This window comes from Delphinapterus leucas, chromosome 16 (genome assembly GCF_059928025.1).
Source record: "Delphinapterus leucas isolate spDelLeu-1000000601 "Yukka" chromosome 16, BTC_Dleu_Yukka2, whole genome shotgun sequence".
In the NCBI taxonomy this organism is placed as follows: domain Eukaryota; kingdom Metazoa; phylum Chordata; class Mammalia; order Artiodactyla; family Monodontidae; genus Delphinapterus; species Delphinapterus leucas.
In genome coordinates, this window is record NC_143144.1 from 18973225 (window position 1) to 18993790 (window position 20566).

General features: G+C 33.5%; 1 protein-coding gene across 9 annotated transcripts in view; it reads right to left on the reverse strand.

Annotated features, from left to right (window-relative positions):
* JMJD1C (jumonji domain containing 1C) overlaps window positions 1-20566 on the reverse strand; it is a 314148-nt gene that overhangs the window by 170051 nt on the left and 123531 nt on the right. For all 9 annotated transcript variants that reach the window (XM_022560594.3, XM_089897544.1, XM_089897537.1 and 6 more), the window contains exon 2: window positions 14237-14401. Coding sequence is in view for 7 of the 9 variants with exons in the window: in XM_089897537.1 (XP_089753663.1) it covers window positions 14237-14401 (165 nt within the window). In the remaining 2 variants the exon portion in view is untranslated. The remainder of the gene's footprint in view (window positions 1-14236; window positions 14402-20566) is intronic.

The following is a 20566-nucleotide window of genomic DNA, read 5'->3' on the forward strand; positions in this document are numbered from 1 at the left end:
ATTGAGATGAACAAGCTAAACAGGGACTTTTATATGAACTTGTATATATTTTCACTTTCTTCTATTTCTGAAAATAAGTTTACTATTTTAGTTAACTTTTACATTTACTTTCTTTTACCTCTATTATTCAGAGTATTTTCTATTTGAATTTTCAATTTCTTTAGTTTATTCTACAACTTTTATCATTTCCTAATCTTTTGGCTATTTGTGTTAATCAATAACCTTTATATTACTTTTTAAAAATTTAATCTACTTTAATTAAAAAATAAATGCCTAACAGCACTTTGTTGAGGAGAATGGAGACTTTGTTTAAAAAAAAAAGTAAAAAGCAAGTGTTTCTCAAATTTCTCTCACATGTGTTATGACCTACTGTTTTTTTCTTTTTATTTTGCAATAATTACACCTTCACAGGAAAGGAGGGGAAAAAGTTGCAAAAAAGTCACCTAGTTTAACAGTAACATCTTATAGAACTATAGCATAATGTCAAAACCAGGAAACTGATATTGGTACAAACTACAAATCTCATTTCACCAGTTTTACATGCACTCATAGTTGTGTGTGTGCACGCAATCTATTCAGTTTTATCCTATGTGCAAGATTCATGTAACCACCACCACAGCCATTATACAGAACTGTTCCATTATCACAAGGATTCCCTAATGCCTTCATACCATTTATAAAAACCCTGAAACAGAGGTTTTTTATTTACATGAGAAATTTATTTACATAAGAAAGGGTATAAAGCTTCTCTTGAAAGAGAAAGATTCAGGCAGTTTGTGGATGAACAAAGAAAGGTCAAAGGTTGAGCAGTAGGCAAAAAAATTTTTTGAGGGACAGTTGTATGAGAGTAGCTCTTGGTTTAAGAGGAAGACGCAAAGATTTTGTAGAAGTTTTTGTTCTGTGTTCTGTGTTGTCTTCTCTAGGTACTTATTCAAAAAAGACACTGTTTGCTCACGTGCGTTAATTTTAGATAATATGTAATGATGAGAGGGGTACCAAGTCAGGAGTTAAGCAGATCCAGCTTTATTTGGACTACACAATGATGAAGTTTTAAGACAAGCTGATTTAAAGCTCCGTAACACCATAATTAAGCTGAAATAGCAGACTACATGCATCACTGTTTTTCCAAAATAAAATTCATCTGCTGTTCCAAAATTACTCAAATGTTCTTCAGATATGCTATATTTAAATGGACTCCTTGTACTCCAATGAGAGGAAAAACTAAACTTAAATAGCATTTATTTTAAATTTAAAATTATAACAGTATTAGGGTTACACAATCTATATATCAGTACATAGCAGTGCTGCATCATAGTAAGAAAAGGACTGCAAAGACTTCATCCAAACCCATATCTACCACCACTACATATATATTATCGACCACTACTTCATAGATTATAAAAGATAAACTTTGTCCACAAACACACTATATGTCGGAATACTGGGTGGGGTGGGGACAGAATACCAGAGATTTCCTGGCATTACTCAATTAAAAGTAGGAGACAGACATTCAAAATGATAAAAACATTTCTTAATCTGTAATTATTTTTTCACCCAAAAAGGTTAGCCCTGCTTTTCTCCACTGTGAAAGTGAATTACTTTGATACACCTTATCTTCAAATCCTCCTGAAGAATAGAAAAGATCTTGGAAATCATTCTTATATTCTTTGAAATCCCTAGGGGAGCCCCAAGATTAGCACAATTATCTTTGGGTTTACCCAGTTTACAAGATGCTACAATGGTTTGCCCATCTTTCATGGTTCACATATCCATTTCAACTTTACAACCTTAAGATATCAAAATCACGTTTAATTCATAAAGCAGTACATGCATAGTAAGTTATCTATTTAGTTTTAAAACAAGACTTTTGGGGAATATTTGCATATTTACTGAGAAGGGAGGAAAAGTGGGGAATTCTAAAAGGACATATAACGATCTGTTAACTAGGGATACCTATGGGAAATACATGAAAGAGAATGAGAAAAGATTATCACTTTTAATCTTACATAATTATTTAAACTTTTCAATACAGTTACTTCTTTCCTCAGTAACTTACTTAACTATACCATGTCTCAAGTTTGCTTATCTGTAAAACAGGGATAATAAAAATATCAGTCTCAAAGGGATGATACAAAAATACTGGGAAAAATTCCTGGAACTTGGTAAGCCCTCAAAAACCTAATGACGTTATAGTACTTATATTATTACATGTAAGAAAACTTACATATTTTTTCAAATGGAAGTATAAATATACTTTACAACAGTATCAAGGGAGATCTGTATTTTTCATAGAACTCTTCACAGTTGCATTTAAATAATTATGTGTCAGACAGCAAGGACCATACTTGTTGGATTTACAGTACTTACATAATGCTTAGCACATAGTAAATGTTAAAAAATATTTACTGAAAGAATGAAATTATCATGTGACATATATATAATGCTGCTTCATTTTAAGTTACTTGTAACCATTTATAAATTAAAACAAAAAAGTATTTATACAATGAAAGAGAAGCTACTTTTGTAAAGAGGCAAGCATTTAAAACTCAACACCAAAGCAGAGTTTTTCCCCACAAGAACTGAAAATAACTTCTCAAATGAGAACACATGGTAGACAGGCAACCATATTTCTGGACAAGAAGAAAATGCAACCAACAATCTCTACCTTTATTTTATATGGCTAGCTGCTTTTGGCTGCTATGAATTATAACGGCAACAAAATAAAAATCCCCAGCAATTCCAAGCATAACAAAAAAGACAAAGAGATATGGGAAATACTTATAATAGAAAGGTCAAATAATCAAGAAAAAGCTTCCAAAATAATTTTAGGATATAAAGATTTTTAATAAATTATATCCAAAGAATAAGTCACTGTGACCTATGATGGGGCTCTGAGCCATACATTATCACCTGTGACCTCCAAAGGAAGTGATAACTAAAGACATTAGTCTGACAGTCTGGAAGGGGCTAGAGACTAAAAGTCAGCCATGTGAACAGTTTGTGATCAAGCCCCAGTAAAAACAATCAAAACCAAAGGCTTGACTTAGCTTTTCCTGTTTGACAATAATCTATGCATACTGTCATACATTGTGGCCAGGAAGAGATAACACTGTCCACGACTCCACAAAAAGAAGATGATCAGGAGCTCCATGCCTATGGGAGTCTGTACCTTTGATTGATTTCAATTTGTATCTTTTCTCTGTACCAAACTATGGGCTTGAGCTTAACAGTTTTCAGTGAGTTCTGTGAGTTCCTCCAGCTAATTAACTGAACCTGAGGGTGGTTTTCAAAAGCCTTGAACTTGCAGTGGTGTCAGAAGGGCTGTCTTGCGGAGACTGTTTGCTCAAACTGTACAATTGGCTGAGCTTAGTGAGTTGGTGTCAGAAGTGGGATTTATGCAACAAATGCTAACCACCTCAAATATGTAGTTTGGGAAAAGAATGAGAGGATGGTGGAGGACAAACCTTTTGACTCCCAGGTGGCCCTTTGGCCACCCATGGTATGGAAATGTAGCTGTACAATGATCAGTTAGGAGAGGTGAAAGTTACCAGTGAAATTTAGAAATGATGGATCCAACTCGTAGAGATCTGGCTCACTGGATAAAGAAATGTAAAATTTTTTAAATGAGCTAACTATATAATCTCTTGATTCTTGTCATCTGTAACAGTTAAAAAGAAAGCGAGATACTGGGGCAGATCCTGACACCTGGCCAAGCTTAGGAAGAAAAAGATTTACTAACTAGAATAAGGAGATTAGAGGGATGTCTCTTCCAGGAGGAAGGCAAGGGATGGCAATCAGCCTATGAAAATAATGAGGTTTTAGTGAAATGGGTCAGGCAGACTCAACAAATAATGCTAGGCACCAGCACTGGGAAAGGACTTGTACTCTGACCCAAAAGGTCCTTTTGACAGGTTGAGGTCAAAATAGCCTTGGGAAAATGGCCCTCCATCTTAGCTGCTAAGGCTCACATAGCACACCCATGGGATTCCTACATACCTCTAAACCTATGGAAGTTCTTCTGGGGCACCTGTAATTTATACCAATGCACTATGACTGCCCTTCCTCCTATGACTGATCAAAATAAGACATATCCTATATTATCGTTACAGTATTAATATAATTAATATAATTCTCAATACTCCTTGTGTACTGCCTGTAGTAGAGAAGTGGGCCTTACTTCTTAACACCACACAATGGAAAACAGTCTTAGTACAAGCTTGTGAACTAAGACAGGGTGATTGACTTTGTTCTAAACTGACTTAGAATCCAGAAAAAAATGAGTAAGGGCCAATTGTTAACTAAGCCTGTCCATAATAATATCTGATATATGGGCAAGATTCAATTCTGTTAGGAGCATAGCAAATTCCTCTGCAATACTGACTGCTTGCTCTTTAGTGAAACTGAACTGTCTCATGACCATACTACGATATGACATAACACTGTCACTGTAAGATTCAATTACCTTATGTAAGTCTTATAATAATACTGATAATTAAATGTATCAGAAAATTGAGCTTTCTCAGAATGTAATACTGATAGAAAAAGAATGGTCTGGGGAATAACAAGATTTAGCTAACCATCAGCTAATTTCTATACTAAATAGTTCTGTACAAGTTTATCATAAGGTACAAATAGTGGTAGATCATGAGGGGAAATAAATAATAAATTACTACAAGAATATGAAAATGTATGTAATGGCTTTATAAATCAGATTAGCAGCTTCTTTAAATCTATCCCTACTCCACACTGGCACTTCCAAATGTAGGGTATGTTCATACTATTACTATTACTGTCATATAAATGCTATACTAAATGCAGATGTCTAGACAAATATGACTGTTTTGCCGTAAGACAGCATAGGCTAAAGGCTATGGGGGTGGCCTGTCTAGTGAAGAAGCAACCCTACCTACCCAAAGAGAGGTCTGGCCTGGATTTCAGCTACTGGGAGGTGATCTTTAGGCCCCTGTGATAAGTGTCTTTGTTTGCTTCAGGGCTTTGGCCACTGGACTATCCAACAATTAATTTATGATGGGGACTTTGGATATTTCAATATCAGTTTCAACTTCCAGAGTAAGTGATAACTAAAGGTACTAGTCTGATCTCCAGAAAGAAATAGAGGCTAAAGCTCAGATATGCAGACAGTATGTGCTTGAGCTCCAATGAAAACTATGGCCAGCAAAGGCTCGAGGGAGCTTCTCTGGTTGGCAATACTCTGCAATTGTCACACTTTATGGCCAGAAGGAGATAATGCTATCTATGAACATCATGGTCCATGTGTAGACAGACCCTCCTGTACTTTGTGCCCTAGGCATCTCTTCCCTTGGTTGATTTTAATTTGCATCCTGGCTCTGCAATAAATCACAGGCACAAGTATCCCAGTTTTCAGTGAGCTTTATGAGTCCTTGTAGTGAATTATCAAACTGAAGAATAGGTCTGAGAAACCCTCAAACTTATAAGAGAGGCAGTCTTGTGGGGATTACACCTAAAAACTGTACAGTTTGGTTAAACTCATTGCTGTGCTATACAAAAGTTTGTTTTTAATTTAATTTTTAATTGAAGTAGAGTTGATTTACAATGTTGTGCCAATCTCTGCTGTGCAGCAAACTGACTCAGTTATGTACATATAGACATTCTTTTTTCTTTTTAATATTCTTTTCCATTATGGTTTATCACAGGATATTGAATATAGTTCCCTGTTATACAGTAGGACCTTGCTGTTCCGAGGTTTTTATTTACATATTTTGCTGCTTAACCTTTACAACTCTACATGGTAGGTACTACTATTATGAAGACAGTGAGACATAGGGAGAATAAATGATTTAATTTCATCCAGATATTAAGAGTTAAAGGGCAGAGTAGAGACCTGAACCAGGAAATCCAACATCAAGGCTTATGTTCTTAATATATTACATTGCCTTCCTAGATGACTGCTAGGCTTCTGTTGTCTTTTTCAGCAATTACATTCTCTGAATCTGTGACTAGAAGATCTCTAAGGTCATATCATGCCATGTAAATCTATGAGTAAACAGTAATTCAGACTGAATTAAAAACAAATCTTAAATAATCTTTATTATATTTTACTTGGTCATTGTTTCAATTGTCATTTTTACTAGAAAGTCTTAATTCTTTGTACTATTAAGAATAGATATTAAAAATGCTGTATTAACGTTAAAAAGCATATGTCAAAGTATATCAACAGTAGCCTAAAACAAACCACTAAACTAATTCATTTGAAGAAAACTATTTCCAAAATAAAAACTGCAAGACAAACTAATTACATCAGAATTTCCAATATCTTGGGAAATAATAGTTGTTTTCTTTTTTTTTAATTTTTATTTTTTTGCTGTATGCGGGCCTCTCACTGCTGTGGCCTCTCCCGTCGCGGAGCACAGGCTCCGGACACGCAGGACCAGCGGCCATGGCTCACGGGCCCAGCCGCTCCGCGGCATGTGGGATCCTCCCGGACCGGGGCACGAACCCGTGTCCCCTGCATCAGCAGGCGGACTCTCAACCACTGCGCCACCAGGGAAGCCCTAGTTGTTTTTAATTGAAAAGACATTATAATCAGGCATATGCCTTCCATTCTAAAAGAATAATTTTAATTACTTTATAATACTTCCTAAGTACATAATTTTAACACCACTATAATCAAGATTTGTGTTTTACTTAAATTTAATTTGTCCATGTTTCTCTAAAGTATTCATAATTATAATTTTTAAAGCTGCATAACCTCTCAGAAAATTAATTCAACACCATTCACAAATTTTCAGACATCAAAGTTGTTTCTTTTCTTCTTCTTTAGTAGGACTTAATGAACAACTTCCTGCATGTAACATTATACCTTTAATTTTTCTATCTGCAGGACTATCTGGCTCATATTAGGTATCTGATAAACACTGGCTGAACTGACTATAATTTTTACTTTCTTAAGAGTTATTTTATAAGGATAATTTCCTAAGAGTAGAATTAATGAATCACAGAGTAGAAACTTCTTTATGGTCCTTACAAAATAATACTTTCCCCCCAAATAATGTCATTTTATGACCCACAAGAAATGAAAGACATGCTCATTCACTGAAATCCTTTCCAGTATTAGACTTTGTCATTTAAAAAATTTAATACTTTACTATATATAATTTGATCTCTTAAAGTGCTCTACCTTCCTGAGAAATAATAATCCTGAAGGTTTATTATCTTTACTACCATTTCATTATTTACTGAAGTACAAAGAACTGTAAAACTTAAATTCTAATTCTGAAAACTCAATTGTCGATATGTAAAAACTCTGTAAATGAATTTATGTGAAAGCTCATTTCATATATGGAATGTGGCATATCTTTACATTTCAGTAAAATTTGGTTGAAGTCATAATCTAACCAAGTTTGGCAATGTAAGAGACATAAATGTAAGTCTGTCCCAAAGAGAGGCGAATTCTGTTCTACTTTGAGAGGGTTTCTTTCAGAACAGAGAGCAACTAAAAAGTATTTTCACTAGGCAAAAAGCCTAAAGGAAATATATTGGTGAAGGTTCACATGCTTTTGATCTGATCGCAATTCCTGGTCAAACCAGAATAACTTATCTAGCAAAGGAAAAGTTGCATTGGGAAGAAGAAGTCAGAGCTTCCTAAAACTCATTCCAGAAATTCAGATAAATTACTGTAGATTGGCATATTTAGTTGACAATGAAAATATAAGTTCATTTCCCCCCATGACAACTTAAGGAATCACATTTGTATTTGATTAGAAAGAGGGCATCTATTATAAACATTTTTATTGTTTGTTTTTGACTACTTGTCATGTAAAACTGATAACTTAACAAACACATTTTTACCACAACTGGCTGATGATGCTCTCTTGTCCTTTGATCTTAGCATAATAAAGTAATAGCCCGGAAACTTGCTATAACTCCCAGTGGGGTTCTTTTTCACTAGCTGGGATAGAGTAAATCTATCACTTTAAAATAAGCATTTCCTCACTGTCTAAGATGGGTAAGGCACTGTGCTAGAGTCCTAGGGTGATAGAGATGACTAAGACGTGATCCTGTCCTCAAAGAACTTACAATCTAGTAGAGAAAGACAGACATGTAAACAAATAGGTATAATACAAAGCAGAATGTACTAGTTGTTAAAATAAAGGTACAAAAACAATGTTCTACAGGAGCACAAGATGGTAAAATTAATTCTGGATGGGGTGATCTGGAAGGCTGGGCCAGCAGAAAAGGAGTAGAAAACTCAGCCCCTTAGAAAATGCAGCAGTGTTACAGCCCAGCTGGGTTAGGGTCGAAGCCCCACTCCCCACAGAAGGTTTTCCTAAAGGAGATGGAGCCAGGGCCCTAACCCAGTTAGGTAGGCGATTCGTTGATTTCAATTATGAATGCAACACTTTCTTTCCCTGGTGCAGATAAATGGGATTTCATGAGTATTTTGCTTCATTAAAAAATAAAATTTAACAACATATTAAGTAACTTACATAAAAATGTAAGTTACCTTGGCCTCCATCATCAAAATGGCCTCAGGTGGTACCATGATCCTACGGGACAAAGCCAAAAAAAAAGAAAAAAAAAAAAGACACCACTTCAGCATTTTACATATGTGGTGCTCCAATACATGTTCTGTTATTGATATCCTGGAGGAGATAATTCCAGAGAAGTAACCTGGGTATTATACTATCCCACATTTTATTGCAGTTTTATTTATCTTTAAACTTTTAAAGTAAACTTTAGAATAGGTTAATGAGATAAAAGGGGTTTTTTTGTCCTGTCATGATTCCAAAAACCAGCAGGTATATTGCTGGTTTCCACTGATTTCTTAGAATAAGAGGGAGACTAGATAATATAACCAACATGTAATATTTAACAGATACCACACAAGGTGTGAAACAACTGGAAAGAAGATAATACAAACATATTTTAAGTACAAAGGAACAGGAAAGCAACTATCAGGTGCACAGAATTACAAACATTTAATTCTCTACAAAAATCTGTAGAGAATTAAAAACAAGACTAACTTTTTACTGTGTTTCAGCCTATTACTACCTCATATGTATCCCTAAAATAACTCATATTTGTATGTATAGTATTTCATTATGCTATATGAATTTAAAAATTCTGAGTTTCATAACTGCTGCTTGTAGATTTCCTTAAATAAGCCTCATTTTACTGAACAGATAAACAACAGACTCTTAGTCACATGTATTACACATAAATGAATGTTTGCAAAGTCTTATGAAAGTTAAAATGGTTATTTTCTAGAGTATACCATGCATTCTGATTTTAATTGTTTGTTGCATTAATTTTTACACCCCCCTGACACAAACAAAGGAAACAGGAAGAAAGGAAGACACTTACTGACTATCTGAATTAAGGAAGATATCACATAAGACAGACTTTCTTTAAATACAAACATACAATTCAAAAAGACTTTCTCTCATAAAACTAGCTGAGCAAACCATGAAACAAATACGACAAAGAGTTACAGTATCTGTAATAATATTTTAAAAGTTCATAATATTAGAAAAACACAAAACCCTAATAAGTAACTGAAAAAAACAGTTCACAAAAATACAAGTTCCTAATAAATATGAGAAAGTACTCATCCCATTAAAGAAATGCAAACTAAAACAATAAAACAGTATTTTAAAATATCAAATTAGCAGATATAAAAATAATAATTCAATTCTGCACTTCTTAAACTTCTTAAACTGTAAAAATCCTCCTTTTCCAATGTTTGTTTGGGTTTTACAAGATGTTCTGAAAATAAGTAACCAATGCTTACAAGCAGGGTTGGGGGGAGTTGGGGGGTTAAAGTCAGGGTGAGATGAAAACACTCATACACTGGGGACAATAGTAGTAAGCACAACTTTCAAATAATTTGTGGAGAGTATTAGCATATTTTTAGATTTTTCTTGTTTTCAAGTTCATACCCTTGTGATTCTACTACCGTGAATCTAAATTTTAAAAATAATCAGATTCAGACAAAGATTTACATATTTATAATGATATTTATTACAGCTATTTATAATCACAAAAAATTAGAAACAACTACAATACCAAACCTTAGGGAAATGGATCATTATAGGATCAAATATTATGCAGCCTTTAAAAATTGAGGACAAATGTATAGGATAAAACTTAAGTAAAGTTTTAAGTAAAGTTTACTTAAATATTATGCAGGCTTTAAAAATTGAAGACAAATGTATAGGATAAAACTTAAGTAAAGTTTACTTAAAGATTAAGTAAAAAAAACCCAGGATCTACAATTATAATGTAGCTTCAGCTAAAACTATGATTAAAAGAAAGCACAGATTTTGTATCCTGATGCTTTTCTGAATTCCCTTATTAGCTTTAATGTGTGTATATGCGTGTGTGTATGTGTGTGTGTGACCACACAAGGTCATACCACCTGCAAACAAATAATTTTACTGCTTCTTTTTCAATTTAAGATGCCTTTTTCTCCCCTTGTCTAAGTGTCATCCTTCTCTTCCGGAAAAGCTTCCAGTTTTTTCACAATTGAGTGGGATGTTAACTAAGCAGAAGGATATAAAATCAGCACATGGAAGTCAATTGCATTTCTATACTATAATAATGAACAATCTGAAAATAAAATTAACAAAACAATTCCATATACAACAGCATAGAAAAGAATTAATTACCTAGGAATTAACCACAGAGGTGAAACACTGGTACACTGGAAACTATAAAACACTGCTAACAAAATTTAAAAGAGACATAAATAAATGGAAAGATATGTGTTCATGGACTGGAAGGCTTACTATTGTTAAGAGATCAATACTATCCAAAGTGATCTATACATTCAATGCAATTCCTATAAAAATCCCCATGTTTCTTGCAGATATAGAAAGATCCATCCTGAAACTCATATGGAATTCTCAAGGGACACCAAACAGCCAAAATGATCTTGAAAATAAAAAAAGTTGAGGAACTTATACTTCCTGATTTCAAAACTTCCTACAAAGCTTCAGAAATCAAAACAGTGTGGTACTGGCATACAGAGAGACATAGAGACCAACAGAACAAAGAGCCCAGAAATAAAATCTTACATATACAGCAAAAGAAGTTATGACAATAGTGTCAAGAACATTCAGTGGAGAAAGGACAGTCTTTTTAACAAATGGTGCTGGGAAACTGGATATTCACATACAGAGGAATGGAGTTGAGCATTATATAACGCCCTATACAAAAATTAACTCAAGATGGATCAACAGCATACATGTAAGGCCTAAAACAATCAAACTCTCAGAAGAAAACATATGACAAAAACTTCATGACTCTGGATTTGGCAGTGATTTCTTGGATATGACACCAAAGACAAAGATAATAAAAGAAAAAAATAGACAAATTTAACTTACTGAAAAATTTAAAATTTTGTGCATGGAAAGACATTATCACCAAAGTAAAAAGACAACCCACAGAATGACAGAAAATGTTTTGCAGATCAAATCTGATAAGGGATTAATATCCAGATACAACAGAGAACTCCTAAAACTCAACATAAAAACAAACAACCCAATTCAAAAATGGTCAAAGAATTTGAAGAATCATTTTTCCAGAAAAGATATACAAATGGCCAATAAGCACATGAAAAGATGTTCAACATCACTAATCATTAGGGAAATGCAAAGCACAACAACAAGGAGATAGCACCTCATATCCATTAGGATGACTATTATCAAAAAACTGAAAAAAAAAAAAAGCAAGTGTTGGCTAGAATGTAAAATAGTATGGCTGCTTTGACAGTATCCGCAAAAAAACTGATAGAATTATCATATAATCCAGCAATTACACTTCTGAACATTTACTCCAAAGAAGTGAAAGCATGGTCTCAAAGAGATATATGTACCCCCAAGAGCACAGCAGTATTCTTCACAATAGCCAAGAGGTGGAAGCAACACAAGTGTACACCAACAGACAAACGACTGAACATGATGTGGTACATACATACAATGAAATATCATTCAGCCTTATAATATAAAGGAAGGAAATTCTAACACAGGCTACAACATGGATGAACACTGCAGACACTGTGCTAAGTGAAATAAGCCAGTCACAAAAAGACAATACTGTATGATTCCACTTATATAGGTACAGAGTAGTCAAAATCATGGAGACAGAAAGTAAAATGGTGGCTGCTAGGGGCTGGGAAAAGGGGGGAACGGGGACTTGATGTTTAATTGGTACAGAGTTTCAGTTTTGTAAGATGGAATAATTTCTGTAGATTGTACAACAGTGTGAATGTACTTAACGCCACTGAACTTCACACTTAAACATAAGTAAAATGGAAAATTCTATGTTAAGCACATTGCACCACAATTCAAAAAAAGTATTTAATTCTGTGCTTGAAAAAAAAAGGCAGAGAAATATAATTTATAAGAAAATATGTCAAAGAATTAAGTTAGATATTCCTTGGAAGCCAAAATAGAATGATTATGATTTTCTAGTTTATACCATTTAGCACTTTCCAAGTTTTTAATATGTACTTGTTTTTATATAAAAAAAAAAAGTTGACTTTTAAAAAGAAGTTTGGTTCTTATTCAAGTAGTTCTGTGAGGTTAAAAGATTTTCAACAGAAACAAATTTCTAAAATTATGATAAAAATTATTAAACAGTATTTCCTAATAGAAATTTTCTCCAAAATCAGTAATTTACAAATATACGTTAGGAATTCACCTTAATTTTAACTCTCTCTCATAAAGGGCAAAGATTTTTCTAAAGTTCTGTTTATTCTTTAACTATGACACTAAGGCATATTTTTTGGTATTATTGATATCACTGCTTCCTGCTTTTGAGACTTTTCATACAAAATTCACGTATATGTGATAATTACAGATTTTTTCCAATTTTTGAGTTAAGGTTTAGAGAATCAAAAAGCATGCTAGTCATGGTTTTAAAAAACTTCATATTAACAATCCAACATATTCATTCAACAAATATTTTTTAAAAATCTATCATGGATAAAATTATCTTCTTTATTTTCCTAGAGTATTCAAACTATCCTATCAAAACTATAACTCATAAGTATCACCTTTCATCTTTCCATATAATATTTTCTTTTTAAAATGCCATTAATTCATTTCATCATCTCTCTCCTTCCCTCTCTGTCTTTGCTCTTTAACCACTTAACTCCTCAGACTTTTAAAGGGTTAACTAACTAAAAGAGAAAATTTATAAGCACTACAATTCTCAACAAGTAAAACTATCCTTGTAAGTAGTTAATTTATGTTGAAAAAATCTGAAGTACCTACCCTGATAATATATATACCAAATACATGAAATAACGTTTCAATGGCTTTAACATATTTCTTTGATATTAATGTAAGAAAATTATTTCATTCAAACAAACTGAATAAATATTAAATGCCGAACACCCTGCCAGAAAACAGGGATAACAATGGTTAAAGAGATGTGGCTTTTTTCCCACAGAATTAATGATATTGTTGTTAGTATGTTTCTTTTATAAAACTGCAAACTAATTGAGAATTTATTGAAATCTACTATTTTCTTAAATGGAATACCTCCTGATATGAAATAATTTTACTTATTACCTTAACATCCACAGTTGACCCTTAAACAACATGCGGGTTATGACCTGACCCTCCGTGCAGTTGAAAATACGTGTATATAATTTTATAGCTGGCCCTCCATATCTGCAGTCCCCCATCTGCGGGTTCAACCAGCTGTAAATAGTACAGTACAGGGGTATATATTTATTGAAAAAAATCCATGTATAAGTGGACCCCCACAGTTCAAATCCATGTTGTTCAAGGGTCAACCGGAATTTCACACTAAATATCTGCTATTATCCACAATGACTCACTCAATTTTGACAAAATTTAACGAACTAAGGAAAATTATATGCTACTGAATGATTTATAAAAAGTACCCTCTTAAAGTTCACCTACAAAGTCTCATTCAACACAGTTCTTTCACACTGCATACAAATCAATCAAGTATCTCTCAGCAGTTGTCAATTCATGTTTCCCCTAGCTGAACAGAATAAACTATTTATGGACTAAATATGCTGAAAGAGTACTAACAAAACGACATACAGAATTCTTTAACAAAATGAAAGCAATATTTTGAAATATCTGCCAGATACTTCCGAGCCTCCTCAGGAATATTAACCTATAATCACTAAGATAAATCTAAACTTATATTTAGCTCTTATTCTTTTAAAACAAACAGCTGAAAATGCTTAAAGAAATAGGAATATAGATCTTACCAATGCAGGCCACTGAATCTGTTTGCTCTTTGATCCCTGAGTCTGGCTAGGGTTGTTCCTTCTGGCCCAGATTAAGTGGTATTCCACCAAGAAGGTTGAAAAATCTTCATAAACTTTAACCCACTCTCGTTTATCCCACTCAAGATGATCAAATTCCACATACACCTATGGAAAAGAAAACATAAACTCCATAAACAACACAGAATGTGATATTTTAAAATATAAGCCATGAAGTTAAATTAGAAAAGCCATTAACAAATTCATTATTCAAATTAATATTTCTCTTAAAAATCATTATTTATCTAACATCTCCTTAACCAAATTATAACCCTTACCTATTGTATGGCAGGAAGATAAACTGTAAGTTTATTAAGAAAAGCAATTTACACAATATTGATCAGTACAGACCAGCGAATATCTACTAAAGACATACTAAAGAACTATGTTGATACTGATGATTCTAGAAGCAGAAGTCAGGAAATGATTTCTGAGGACCAAATAGTAAATATTTTAGGCTTTGCAAACCATATGGCCTCTGTCATAACTACTAATTTCTGACTTTGTAGTATCGAAGTAGCCACAGACAATATGTAAACAAATGAGTTTGGCTTTGTTCCAATAAAACTTTAATTACAAAGACAGGAGGCAGTGCAAGGATGGTTCAACATATGAAAAATCAATCAATGTTATATACCACATTAACAGAATGAAGAAAACTATATGATCATCTTAACTGACAAAGAAAAAGCATTTGACAAACTCAACACCCTATCATTATAAAAATAGTCAAACTAGGAATAGAAGGAAACTACCTTAACTTAATGAAGATAATAATGAAAAACTCACAGCTGAATCATACTCAATGATGAAAGACAGAAAGCTTTTCCACCAAAACAGGAACAAGACACACGTGTTGTATTTGGAAAACTGAAGCTGACGCTTCTATGCTAAGTCATTCAATCATTCAACTCTTCTTTCCCCACCATCATCCTTTTCATTCATAGAGCTGTCCTCCCTATTACATTATGAGTTATGCTGGAGGCCGTCTTGTTCTTTTTTTTTTCCACCCATCTTTTGCTCCCTTACACCTGAAGTGTTTCAGTTTCCACTTATTTAAATTCTGTTTGTTCTTCTGGCCTTGTTCAAGTTCTTAGAGGATGTTTATAACCCCCACTTCGATTCAAACATTTGAACATTTACAAGCAGTTTTTTTTCCCCAGTTTATATTAGTATATAATCAAATAATGGGTACAAGCTCACTGAGGGCAGAACTGTTTTAGTGTTCACTGCAGTGCTGCATACATACAAAGTGCTTAACAAATATTACGTATCTCCTGCCTCTTGCAGTCATCGACTTTTAAACATGGAGGCAAACTGCTAAAACGTATGTTTGATTTTGAGATATCTGTGCTACTGCCCATTAGGAAGCTAGTTAGATATGCTTACCTATTAGAATTGGGAAAGAGAAAATACATTGTTCAAGGATTTAATCTCTGTTCATGGTTATCCACATGAAGGCACAAAAGAAGCTCTGTTGGCTTCTTCTAAAAATGCATCCTTAGGGGTTGAGCTGAGGTCCAAATGGCGTTATGCAAATATTTCAAACTATACCACTTTCTCCACTACTTTAAATCTTTCAAGATTCTCAATTACTCAATTGTGGTGTAAATGGGTTTTGGGAAACTCCAGGAAACTGAAGCTGAGAAAAGGCTCAGGAAAACCTTAGCACTATCTTTGCTTTCCCCTCCTGGACAGTAATATGGTCTTGTTGACAAAATATTTCAGCCAATAACCTAAAGAACCAAGGTTTATAAACGTCTCTTTATCTAAAAGGACATACTCAATGTAAATGCAAAGCCCTTGATATAAAATTAAAACTTTCAGCTTGAAGTGAACTTTCTAAACTCATAGTTTATCTTGCATGGACAGTGTCATGGGCAGTTTTAGGAAATCTGCTAGGACCTTGGGGACAAAAGGAAACTAAAACTAGACATTCTGCTGCTTCTTTGCTATGCAGCCAATTTACCTCCATACTATCAACAATAGTGAAGGATTTGAGATTTGACTGTAGACAGACAGGTAGGCAGGTAGATAAATAGTTAGACAGTTGTGTGTGTGTGTCAATCTCTTATTTTTCTACAAAATAAAACAATGACCAGTAACTAGGAAAAGCCCCTATTCTTTCACAATATATTCTATTCAATGACATTTGTAAAGAAAATTAAAGTCACACAACTGTTTCTGCTGTAAAAATCAAATGATATAAGACAAATTTAGTTATTTTTACCATGGTTTCAATAATAATAATGTTGATATTATATCAATTTAGTGCAATGCAGGCCTCATCTTTTTATTTACTGCAAAGGAAAGGTGGGGATCTACATAATGTCATGTGAGAACTACGAAGAGTTCCCAGGCCTGATTCTGCAAAAACCAACCAGCCACCACAGGCTAAAACTACTCAGACTCTAAGAATCTTTAATGTTAAAAATAAAAGCGTTAGACTACACTAACATTCCTCAAAATATAATCTATATTATAGAATCATCATTTCTTTGTATATAAATAAGCATTAGGGAAGCCAAATAAGTCATGCACAAAGTTCATGAACTAATAAGTTAAAGTAATAAATGTCTAATTTTACCAGAGGTCTTCTCAAGTCTTTTAACATGCCAGTGTTCATTATGCATTATTAATAACAAGAGAGTTTATACCGTGAGATTTTTCCCAATTTCTTTGCCCATAAAATCTTCTATTATGGGGTACTTAATATTTTTCTATAAAATAGCAGTAGGGGGAAAAACAGACTAGTTTTTTCACACAATTTACCTGTCTACAAATTTATATAAATAATTTGGTAATAAGAAATCAAGGGAGAAGGAGAGGAGGGAGATTAGCAGGTGCAAACTGGATATTATATATAGGATGGATAAACAATAAGGTCCTACTATACAGCACAAGGAACTATATTCAATATCCTGTGATAAACCATAATGGAAAAGAATATGAAAAAGAATATATATAAATAACATACATAACCTTTTAAAATAGCTTTTATAAACAAACAAAAAAAGAAATCAAGGGGGGGCCAAAACCTGGTCATCTCTGCCCAAATACTCAAGGAGGTAGGTAACTAGATACTAAATTAATGGGGTTTAAAGTGTAATACAGTAAATGTTTTACTCAAAACATTAAAAAAATGCCCTATGCCTTTATAAAATCAGAAATGTTTAACTATGGCGTATTAATTCATACGTGTTAAAAATTAAATTATCAAATTAAAATGGTAATTATAGCAGATTAGGTTAGTTTACCTTCCTCTCTAATGAATAAAGCATATTTATTTCAAAAGATATTTTGTAAGCAGATATTTTATATAAAAGTAAGTAATGAAATAGAGGAATACGATAAATCAACAAAGTAATGTTTTTATTATTACTGGCTTAGAGTCGTATTTAAAATAAGTTTTCTAGATTACTGGAAGAAATTGTGAAAAAATTAAAATCATTTGGTGACTTCATTTATTAGTTAAGACAAAAGAGACATTAGAGAAAATAATTTCATGTAAATTATATAAAATAAGGAAGCTAGGTCTCTTTTTAATTTTACTTTACAAAAAACATAAACAAATGTAACCATAATTTTAGGTTACTTCAAAAGTTTACACTTTTATTAACATTAAAAAGGGTCAAAATTAATAGGCACTCATGAACTAGCCCAAGCTTAAACAAAGGGTATGTTGAGCAATAATCAATAAATCTAAGAATTATTTTAAAGAAATAGGTTGATCTTAGAAAATAATGAACTGTAAATTTAGAATTAAACCTGAGAAGTAGTCTGACATAATCCAAGGTATAAGCAGTTTGAAACAATGTTAAGTGGCTTCTGCTATTTCCTCTCTCTTTTTTTTATTACAGCCATCCTAGTAGGTATGATAAAATCCAACATTTTAATAAACAAGTATAATATTCTGTGTAGTTATATTAAATTTGCTATGGTGAACTAAAATTAAAATCATAAGGACAATTCTACAGAGGAGTCCAATACACAGTCACACTAAAACAGTATATTGCTGTAATGACAATCACAAGTAAAATTACAATACACATTGTGATGTATAAATCTAGGTTCTGAAAATTCTAAAATAGTCTGGGGATCACAGATAATCATTCATTTCCCAAGGGGCATTCAAACCTCTATCAGAGTTAACCAGTATTATTGATAATGGAAATAAAAGCAATACCAGTAACAACAAAAACAGCTAACACTTCAATAGTGCCTGCTATGTCCATATATTAAGCCATTTAATCTTACATATACCCTGTAAGTAGGCACTATTAGGATCAACTTTTTCAAAAGCAGAAACTGAGATACAGAGAAATTAGTTGCTTAAGGTCAAACACCTAGTAAATGATGGAATCAATGAAAACAATAAGATAGCTTCTAAGAGGCTTCACAGTTACACAGCAGCATAGTCCCTACAAGGTGATGCACACAGCAAGTGATAAATCACTTGAATAGAGAGGGATGTCTGGGTAGCTGACTCCTTTGTGGCGTAAAGGTAGAAGAACCACACACTTAAAATGGTCTTAAGATTTTCCACAATGAGTCTGCAAGTTAGAGCCCTAGGGGGCAAAATGAGAAAAAGGGTCAAACAAAGATAGCAAATAGTAAAATAAAAGAGACCAAGCTTGCTTCCAGTATCTATATTGTTTAATAAAAGAGACTAAGCGTGCTTTCAATATCTATATTGCTTACTCCTCTTCTCTATGAATTACTTACCTACTACTTGGTGACTAACAAGATGCATCAAGAAATGCAAACTATTCAAAGATGCTTAAGTTACAATTATCTTCTTTACATCTAATGAAAAAGAATTATATTCCCATCATCTTCAAAGTTCCTTATTACATTATATAATTCAGTATATATACCACTATCTTTTGGATAAATTATGCATAGTATTTAACATAATATCATTGATGATGATGACTGTCTTAGTCTGCTTGTGCTGCCTTAACAAAATACCATAAACAACAAAAACTTATTTTCTCACAGTTCCAGAGGCTGGAAGACTGAATAGAGCAAGGTCTGCTTATGAGGAGGACTCTCTCCTTGGTTGTAGACAAGCTGCCTTCTCACTGTGTGCTCACATGACCTCTTCTTTGTGGGAGCACAGACAGTCTCTTCTTATTAGGGCACTAATCCAATCATGAGGGTCCCAGCCTCATGACTTCACCTAACCCTAATTATCTCCCAAAGACCCCATCTCCAAATACCTTCACATTGGGAGTTAGGACATATGAATTTGGGGGGACACAAACACCAAGTCTATAACATTAGTAATGACAGCAGCAGCTAAAATTTGAGGGCTTACAATGTGTTGGGTAAGGTTTTACAAAAGAGAAAACTAAGGCATAGAGAAGTTAAGCAATTTACGGCTTTTGGACAATTATTCAAATGATACACAACTGAAAATGGCTAAAAAGGACAAACACCATCAGTTCAGCTCTTTTTTAGCATAAGGAGGCATTTTAGAGACCACAGTAGTTTCTAGACAATATAAAAGATGAGGAAGAGAGAGAAGGAGCTTTACCAAACAAGGAGGAAAAAGCTTTCCAGGAGCACAAACTCTGGGGATGCTTTTAAAGCACAGGAATGAATTAATGAAGAGAGCTCTTCTATGGGTTAAAAGGGATTCCTGGGAATAGTTTACAAAACTGAAGGCATTAGGATGTAACTCAAGAGTTTAAAGGAGAGGGAGAGCAACTAAATATATAACAAAGAAAAACCTAAGTTAAATGCAAAGTCCTGAATACTACAAATGCTTGTTAATAAATCCCCAACATAATTTGTTTAGAGAAGACTCAATTCTGGTTTTGGTCTTTTGAGACATGATTAGAAACTGAATTAACTATTAATGTTTTTATAGAAAAGAGGTCAAATGCAGAAGCTCCCATAATATAGCATTCCAATTCTAGGAGTACTTTTAAAAGTAGGTTGGAAATCTTACAACACAACGTATCAGTCGTCTACTAAGTATGTTAGTTTTTTATTTTTTTTCCTTAGCAATTGATTATTAGCCTCTTAAGCTCAGTCCTAGAGCTCCACAGTTTTGAAAATTTATGCTGGCAGTCTTCTACTTTCAACCAACCAACTGGCAAGCCATTGTCAAAACTTTTCTGCCGCTATTACTGCTACCAACTCCAAATCCAGTGACGCCTTTCATAGCTTTCTCTTCCAGCTACAAGATGCTTTGTTCCTTCCTTCTTGTAAAAGAACATAATAAAAAACTGGGCCTTTCCTCCCCCTATCTATAACAGAGACTAT